Source organism: Oryzias melastigma, linkage group LG13, assembly GCF_002922805.2.
Source record: "Oryzias melastigma strain HK-1 linkage group LG13, ASM292280v2, whole genome shotgun sequence".
In the NCBI taxonomy this organism is placed as follows: Eukaryota; Metazoa; Chordata; class Actinopteri; order Beloniformes; family Adrianichthyidae; genus Oryzias; species Oryzias melastigma.
Genome location: NC_050524.1, coordinates 21,207,080 through 21,215,900, shown reverse-complemented (window position 1 = coordinate 21,215,900; position 8,821 = coordinate 21,207,080). Strand labels below are relative to the sequence as shown.

Below are 8,821 nucleotides of genomic sequence, written 5' to 3'. Positions count from 1 at the left end.
AGCCTTTTTATCAAGTTCACATTTTGCATGTCACTAGTAAACTAGTGCGATACTTTGGTCGCACTAGTTTACTAGTGAGCATTACAGGAGCCTTACTAGTGAACTTGTAGAATATTTCCATGTCACTAGTTAACTAGTAAGCATAAACAGGGCCCACTAGTAAACTAGTGCACAAATTAAGACATTACTAGTCAACTAGTTCACACTTTTGCTATCACTAGTTAACTAGGCGTACTTTTGGCATTACTAGTTAGGCTTAAAACAGCTTGATATCAAGGATATTGATTAAATGATAAAAAGGCTTGCCGTAACTTTCAGGTTCATCAACTTTTTTTGGTCTAAAAACACCATAATCATAATCAAAGGAGCACTAGGAACACTTTTACAATAGATCAAAAGATGATCAGAGTAAAACCTTAAGAATTTAAGGAGGACAAAGTAAGACGAGGAGGCGATCATGTGACCATCACAGGAGGCCTGGGGCAGATATCAGGGAGTCAAAGGTTCACTAAAGCTCCTGTTTCCTGTCTCAGAAATGAATAAGAAGTAGATTTTTGAAGGAATGATTACATCTGTGAGAAGATGCTGATAAAGTTGAATGCAGAGGACCTGATGGAAGACCTCAAAGAAGACGTTATGAAAGGAACGTGAAGACGATGCAGTGGATGAAATAATGCAGGACATAAAGCTTGAATTTTATTTTAATTTCCTTCTTTTGACTCTTCACGTTTCTGTTTCTACCAAAGCAAACTTGGATAAATATTTTCCATCTGTTGTTGATCAAAAACGTTCCTTTGTTTTCCAGGTACTTTGAGGTCACTGACGGTTTCGACCACCTCCCCAGAGCTTTCTACCAGGTGCTCAACGCCACCATTCTCCTCAACTCGAAGGTGAAGTCAATAAACCAAAGAGGTGGAGATCATGTGACCGTGACGTTCCAGGACCGGCAGAACCGCGGTTCTCTATCCAACCTGACAGTCGACTATGTCCTGGTGACGGCCACAGCCAAAGCCACCCTCTTCATCGACTTCCAGCCGCCTCTCTCTGGGAATAAGATGGAGGCTCTGCGCTCCGTCCACTACGCCAGCTCCACCAAGGTGGTGCTCAGCTTCAAGGAGCGGTTCTGGGAGAAGGAGGGCATCAGAGGCGGGAAGAGCGTCACTGACCGGCCCTCGCGTTTCATCTACTACCCCAGCCACAGCTTCCCCGGGACGGCTGCGGGGGCCCTCCTGGGGTCCTACACCTGCTCCGATGACTCCACCCTCTTTCAGGGAATGAGCGATGAAGAGCTGATGGCCGTGGTTCTGGAGGACTTGGTGAGAATCCACGGGCAGGAGATCAAACCTCTGTGGACAGGAGGCCTGGTGAAGAAGTGGGGGTTGGACCCTTACAGTCTGGGAGCCTTCGCGCTGTTTACGCCCTACCAGCAGGGGCAGTACGCCCAGGAGCTCTTCAGGAGCGAGGGGCGGGTGCACTTCGCGGGGGAGCACACGGCCACTCCTCACGGCTGGATCGAGACGGCTGTGAAGTCTGCGCTCAGAGCAGCTAAAAACATCAACAGCAAAGAGCTGGCCTTCAAATAACACCGGATGAAGGTCAGCGTGTTGGGTTTGACTGTATATGAGAACTGGACAGACTGACTCCTCCCCTTCCTCTGAACAGGAAGTACTCTACGGCTCCAAGAATACAAAATCTCACAGACTTCTACAGAGATATAAATAGTTAATCATTCTTGCTCTGGTACTTTTTTTAACATGTAGCTCACTTCCAAGTAGAAGGGGTGTGGCCTTCAGACAACCTCACTCTTGATTGGTGAAAGTGGTTACCATAGAAACATCAACTCAAACTGATTGGACCAGTTACGTCTGGCTCCAACATGGCGAGATCTCTATCGTGAAAAAATGGCAACTAAATTGACATCATTTGGTTGGAGCCAAAAAAACTTTTTTATGGGTGATGTCATACCCACTCAGTCCAGTTCTCAGATACAGTCAATGTTTTTTCAAATGCTGCGTACACACCCAGCATTTGTCATGCGTTCAAGAATGTGCAGAACCTGGGTTCTTGAATATGCTTTTGGCATACGGCGTTCACACTGGACTGTCGCTGACCGATACTAGAGCATGCCCTCCACCTACAGACGGACGAGGCTTGGTGCGAAATGTGGAACTGGTGCAAATCTCGCTCCAGACTTTTTCTTTCACAGCTCCATTCCGAGTTATGAAAGACTTGTACATTTCAGGCCGGACACAAACCACAATTATTCATATTTCCTTCATGATCAACAGTTGTGACTTCCATGAATTAAAAGGGATGCTATCCATATGTCACTACCAAATCCAAGTGCCTGATTGGCCAAAGTTCAACTGGTTTAACTTTCAATGACGCGCTTTGTACGTAGAACGTGAAAATTGATTCAAAAACTTATAATGATGCATAAACGTGAGTTTGAAGCGTACATTCACTAAAGGTGTAGGGAAGAATTGATTTTGATGATATATCCCAATATTTCATTTGTCGATACTTGTGTCGATTTAAAATGCTAATTTTTTTATGAGCTACATTTAGCAATGTTGGAAAGAAATAGCATTGTAATTCCATACTTTTAGAACCTTATTGGCACATTCATTCTGTTTTTCTTTATTACATTGAAAAATATTTTGTTGTGGAGATCAGACATAATCTTGGGTGATCCATTAAGAACAAATATTTCTTCATTTGAATTTGGTAAGTCGAAGCAACTTGTATATGAAATACAGTTGCAGCACTTAACGTTGTGATCATTAAATAAACTTAATTTGACTATTTAATTACCATGAAGGGCGTATTAATATTGAACGTTTTTTTTTCTAAAAAATGTTTAATTAAAACACTGCTTTGGTACAGTCTTGGGATATATCAGGATGCATATCGTATTGTGAGCTGAATATCGCGATATGTATCGTACTGCCAGACTCTTCCTGAGGCAGGTGTGAACAGAGTCAGAAATATTAACTGGACTTTTACCTACAAATGTTTATTTTTTATAAATGTAGTTGTTTTATATCGTGAATTACCAAAATAAAACTATCCCTACAAAAACAAGTCTCTGACCTCTAGAGTCCAGATGTTTCAAGTCCACATCTGCTCATCGCTCCAGCAACCAGATTAGATTTTTAACATTTTAAAAACTTTATTTATACAGGACAACAAATGACAGATGGGAGCAATAAATACAGAATCGCTGAGGTTTTGGTGGAGGCTGATGAATGAACCACGTGTTGTTGGGATTTTTAAGTGGAGATGCTAAACAGGGATGGGTCTCCATCTCAAAGGAACCAGCAGTGACACTCATTCAGGGGAGATGGTCACAGTCTGCACTGATGAGAGCATGGTCCACCAGTCCGTCCTCAGTGAGCGCCCTTCTGCACCATCTGCGTGAAGCGGTTGGTGATGGTCAGGGTGGTGTCGATGAACCTCTCCACGCAGCTCACAAGGCAGGTCTCCGTCCGGTGGTCCAGTTTGGAGCCGGGAGTGTCCACACATTTGTCCCAGCAGACATCAGTGAACGTGTGCACCTGAAGAACAGGGGGAGGAGAATGAAACCTGCAGGAAGGTCATCATGTTCTGAGAAGACATGCTGAAAAAAAAATGTCACGAGCTCCACCACTGTTGTTACAGAAATGGAGTTTACTGGAGATTCAAATGTGAGGTTTCGCCTGTGCTGCAGCAGCTTTAAGTGATGCGTCGTCTCTTGGTACAAACCCTTCTATGTTCTCACAGCAGGGCGCGTGCCTGTCAGTGAGTGTTTGCTAACGAGCGCGTGCCAAAGAAACTGAAGAAGGCAACGTCATAGTAAAACTCCAGCTTTCCGAAGTTTGTACAGGAGAATGTTAATCAGTAAACCTGCACGTGCAAGTAGCCGCTGAATGGAAAGAACGGCTAGCTTAGCCGGCTATTTCGCACCGACCTGCGCCTGAAACTGCGCTTTCTGCTGCTCCACTGCGATCATCCGTTGCAGCTCCGCCGCCTCCGCCTTCTCCGACGAGCTCAAGCTGTCAAAATCCGCCATGGCGGCCCGCTGAAGCAAAGAGAACGCCGATGTATTCAGCGGACACACAAGGCGAAGGTGAGCGCCGGACCTTCTTCCTTCAATCTGTCACTGCGGCTGCGCAAATGACACTGACGCCTGTGATTGGCTAACAGAAACCCCGCCTCCCCACCACAGATCGTTGCTGCAAAACAGGAATTGTAGTGTTTTTTTAACATTCTAAACAGTCTTTACTCTGTCATTGAGTTTTAGAAAGAGAAAAACGTCTGAAAGAAAACATTAAAGATAAACCAAGTCCACTTGACTTACATTTTACATACAAATCCCCTTACCAAGTATTAAAACTTTTATCAAACCTACAAAATGTATTTTAGGTACTTTCATTCACAAACATCCCAAATACAATCAATTGATGTGGTATGTTAGTTGTCTGTAAACGAATGTGGATGTCACATTTGGAATCACTTTGTGAGTTAAAAAGAAAATCCCTCAACAGTCACTGTTGAGCTCCAAAGTTTAACATAGAGCAAACAAATGAACCTCTGAAAATTCTTTATAATTTTTGTTGAACTGAATATTTAAAAAAAGATCAATGATAAAACAAGTCCTGTTGAATATCAGAACTTCTGGAAAATGTTCAAGTGAAAGCCTTTGAGAGTAGACACAACTTGATCAAACAATGCAAAATAACGGATAACTTTCTTTAATTGTAGCAAAGCCCGTTTCTAAAATAAATAAATGAACAAGTCTGAAGTTCTTCTCGTTGGCTCAATGTTTCTGTGAGCTTTTTTTCTGTTTGAAAATCACATTTTTGATTTTCATTGGCTGCTCCCTCTTGTAGCATGTTGCCTCAAATACAACAACTTTTTCTGCTTCCTGATTCCAGTCAGTCTCATCATGGATCAAACTGTTAATTATCATGGCTGAAATAAACTAAAGAATATAGCAAATATGGATCATAACTCAGATTATATTTAATTCTGATAAAGAAAAAAATAGGTGATTATAATATACAGATACTGCAATGTTTTTAGGACTAAATTGTAGTCTTGAAAGTTGTCTGCACAAAAAGAAAAAAAAAATAAGCAGGGTGGATACATACAGACCTTTTAATTGTTTAACATAACCAAATAAATGTTTAGTTGCATTTCAAAATTTACTCAAATATTATTTTTGTCGTATGTAAATCCTGAAATGTAGTGAGCGATTGTCTTTAAATTCACAATCTCTGTCATACTGCTGTATTTACATCCGGGTACTCGTGGTGACCTTGGATGGAGGATCATCATGGCGGCTGTGTACAAGCTCTCTTCTGTGTGTCGCAGAGGAGTTCACCGTAAGTTAAGGACCGACTGACCGCTGTGGGTGTGTGAACGTGGGAGTGTTGCGGGGGAGTGCGGGACGCCGGGATTTCAGCAGCTTCACGGCTAACCAGCTCAACTCACGCAGCTGTTAGCAACTATACCAGCGCGTGAAAGTCAGTGTGCTAGATGCTAGGTGCAGCTAAAAGACCGGAAATTTAAGACCTTAAAAACACATTAAGAAAAAAGAAAATAAGTAGCATGTGTGTTTATATGTGTGTTTGTATATGTGTGGCACGCGGGCACGCACATGTGAAATATGTGTTGCTCATAAATCCTTATTTAACTGCAACCACCACTCCCTATATTTTTAAAGGTTATATTGGATCTCTTATTACAGTTTTGAAGGTTTGTAGTGTAATAAATTCTTTGAAATGGACTGAAGGTGACATTTTACTTTACAATAAAAACCCAAATGTTTGTAACATAATATATATAAATAGATAATTTATAACATATAAAAATGTTTGTATTTTTAAACTCATCATCAAGCAGGTACAGTCAGGTGCTAAAATTTTGTTTACCTTTCACTCCCATGATGCTCTTTGGTAAACTCTGGTTGGTTGAAGAAAACCCAATGACTCCAGGTTCAAACTCTATTAGATTCAAAGTGACGTTGTGATTGTAAAACCATAAAGATAAATAAGAGTGTTAAGGTTACATAAAACAGTTGCTTGGAGCTACCTAGTTAGTCCTCCAGGTCCTGCTGGGTTGTTTCTGATATCCCGCTTTATCTACTGCTGATCGCCTCCACCGGGTGTGTTTTACATTTAAAATGCTGCAAAGGTGGATTGTTTAGAGAGCAGCCTTCTAGGATCCCTCTTTGGTTGAAACACACTGATATCTTCCCAAACAGAAGTTGGTTGGTTTAAATATTTTTTTCTGAGGATGTTCTCATCAGTGACATCACCTGAACTGAGCTCTGCTTGTCCATTGAAGTGGTGGACGAAGTCTTCCAGACACCCTTAGCCTGTGTCCAAATTCTCTCCTTACTCTAAATACAAAAAAAGTGCCTTGTATTTAAAAAGCAATTCTGACACCATGCTGAAAACTCTTTTTTTTTTTATGGTTTGATGACCTCACCAGGGTCATCTTTCTCAGCAGGTTTGAGGTTCTTTCTAGCTGACGGTTTTCGATCTAATGGTTGGATGCTGTTCTTTTTTTATTCTCAGCTCTGCTCTACCAAAGCGCCTTGCTGGCCCGACCAGCTGCCATCCTACAGAAACGGAGGGAGCCGCCATGTCTGCTGACGGCAAGAATTCATTCCTCGCAGGCGCTGCACAGTCAGTACCACACAATCCGTTTTTCATCCTCATCACAGATGATACTTTTACTGAATGTAGAGTTGTTGTAAAAATGAAAAGAGTTTGGTTCCACATGTAACACTTAGCATCAAATGCTCTTCCAATCCTCTCTGAAGGCGTGTTCAGGTGCTGATGTGGTTTTCTTCAAACCAGAATGTGAAATCAGTGTAAAGTATGGGAGTCAGCTGATTGTTACTGCATGTGTCATCAAATTCACTTCAAAGGTTCCTGGTGTCTCTACAAGTATAAGACCATTTCTGGTCGCTGCCTTAATATGAAATGTAAATGTCTAAGCAATACCTTCTGCATGTCCACACTTTTTTGATAATAGCTTTGTATTTGCTTTGTGAAGTTCTATGCTTAAAACTTTGCATTTGCTATTGTTGTTGGATCTGTCCTTAGCAACAGTTGCTACCGTTGTTAGCTCCTGTTGTTTCACAGGACACTCGGAATGTATTGCTTAGTAGTACATAGACATGAACAAATGATCAATGAACTTGTTCAGTGGACTCAAAAACATATTTTTGGCATAATTGGACCCCATACAGCCCAACCTCAGCCAGACTCTGTCTTCATGGCCCCAAGGTAAACTGAGTTTGAGAACCCTGCATTAAACTGTCATGCGTGATCTATAGCAACACACTTAAGTTACCTTCATGCTGCGTCGTTCTCATCCTTGCAAACTCCTGAGGTTCTCCTTCTCACTCATTGTTGCACAAATTTGGAATTTCTGAGGCATTATTTCCTCTTTATTCATCTAACTTGCATTTCAGTTTTTTCTATTAATACTAAATGTTGTAAGAATCAATCAATCAATATTTCCCAGAGCTGAGTCCTGCTTTTGTAATACTGGATATTTGTATCGTAAAGTTCCCCAATAGATTTAGAGGCTTTTTAAATCAGACAGGTATTCTGTGAAAACAATTGTTTCTGGATACTTTGCTGAAAGGGCTGAGCAAAACTGAACTTGAGGGATTTTTTTTTCTTTTTTAGTTTGTAAACACACGTTTTTATTTGGTGTTATAGAGCCACTACAAAGAGAATTGTGTTTTTAACATGTTCTTGTAGCTTGTTTGTGATGATTGAAGGCTGTTGGCATTTAATCAGTGTGTATGTTATTGACATTAGTTGTTAAATAGTATAAATAACCGTTGAAAATATGATATTGTATTAAGGCAAACACATTTTGTTGTTAGTCTATGGCTAAGGTGGTTTAAAGTGAGTTTACTGATCAACCATGTTGTGTTCGGTTCTAGTCTTTGACTATCATCTTTTCCATTTCCAGGTGGAGCTGACTCTAAAGCTGCCTCTATGCACTGGACAGCAGAGCGAGTGCTGAGCATCGCTCTCCTGGCTATGGGTCCTGTTGCATATTATAGCCCCGGCCCGGTCATAGACTACTCTCTGGCTGCAGCCCTGACCCTGCATGGACACTGGTGAGACCTGCAGGTTCTTGTTTCACTTCGGAAGCTTCAGTTCATTTTCACTTCCTTTTACTCACCATAAAACATTTCCAGACTATTTCTCTTTTCTTTTCTTTTTATCATCTTTAACCCTTTAACACCTGAGGCATCGGCGGTGACACTTAAACACAAAATCTTTAACGTACTGTCACTTTTCAACTGTTAACATTATCAACGTAATTCCAGCACGAGACGCTTTTCTCCTTCAGAATCTCCTAGAATTACATTGATTGTGTTAAATAAAAATTACAGTAAATAAAAGAATATAAACACTGGAGCTCTAGTGTTAAAAGGTTGAGTTAGTTTAAGCTGTAGTCACATGCACCTCAACGGGGTGAAAAAAGTGAAAAATCCATTTGACATGCCTGCATCTCATCTACTTAACCTTTACTTACCCTTACGTTAGGGCTGTAACGAGTACCTGAGTCTTCGGATACTCACAACCAGCTCCCAAAAACTCAAGTAATGCAGAATAACTTTGGACTTTAAGGTTTATGAACTAAAAAAAGGCTGAATATGCAGTGCCACTGTGACCAGAAGTCAACAAATTTTTAAAATAAAATGTCGATGAAACTTCCCATTTCCAGAGTAATACTAGCAAGTGTTTTTGTTATTTTTTTTTTTTCCATTTTTACTTGAAATAAATGAGACTGAAGCTCCATT

At 40.9% G+C, this 8,821-nt stretch overlaps 3 protein-coding genes across 3 annotated transcripts in view; 2 read left to right on the top strand and 1 right to left on the bottom strand.

Annotated features, from left to right (window-relative positions):
• The window catches only part of il4i1 (interleukin 4 induced 1), a 4,003-nt gene extending 2,301 nt beyond the window's left edge, over nt 1-1,702 (top strand). The window contains exon 7 of the mRNA XM_024277736.2: nt 806-1,702. Within this exon, the coding sequence (XP_024133504.2) occupies nt 806-1,583 (778 nt within the window). The 3' untranslated portion in view covers nt 1,584-1,702. The remainder of the gene's footprint in view (nt 1-805) is intronic.
• Nucleotides 1,703-3,152: 1,450 nt separating this feature from the next.
• On the bottom strand, nt 3,153-4,167 carry LOC112149800 (mitochondrial import inner membrane translocase subunit Tim8 A). The gene is made up of 2 exons (XM_024277737.2): nt 3,950-4,167; nt 3,153-3,557 (listed from the first exon to the last, which is right to left on the bottom strand). Exons 1-2 carry the CDS (start codon nt 4,049-4,051, stop codon nt 3,390-3,392), a joined length of 270 nt encoding a protein of 89 aa, XP_024133505.1. The 5' UTR covers nt 4,052-4,167; the 3' UTR covers nt 3,153-3,389.
• Nucleotides 4,168-5,256: 1,089 nt separating this feature from the next.
• sdhdb (succinate dehydrogenase complex, subunit D, integral membrane protein b) overlaps nt 5,257-8,821 on the top strand; it is a 7,526-nt gene continuing 3,961 nt past the window's right edge. Inside the window, exons 1-3 of the mRNA XM_024277743.1 lie at nt 5,257-5,366; nt 6,564-6,674; nt 7,981-8,131. Of these exons, the coding sequence (XP_024133511.1) occupies nt 5,318-5,366; nt 6,564-6,674; nt 7,981-8,131 (311 nt within the window). The 5' untranslated portion in view covers nt 5,257-5,317. The remainder of the gene's footprint in view (nt 5,367-6,563; nt 6,675-7,980; nt 8,132-8,821) is intronic.

Bases quoted from the DNA above. Each gene is read 5' to 3' on its own strand.
- LOC112149800 (XM_024277737.2), bottom strand. From the start codon at position 4,051: ATGGCGGATTTTGACAGCTTGAGCTCGTCGGAGAAGGCGGAGGCGGCG. The intron at 3,558-3,949 runs GTCGGTGCGAAA...CCTGTTCTTCAG, and splicing joins AAGCGCAGTTTCAGGCGCAG to GTGCACACGTTCACTGATGT.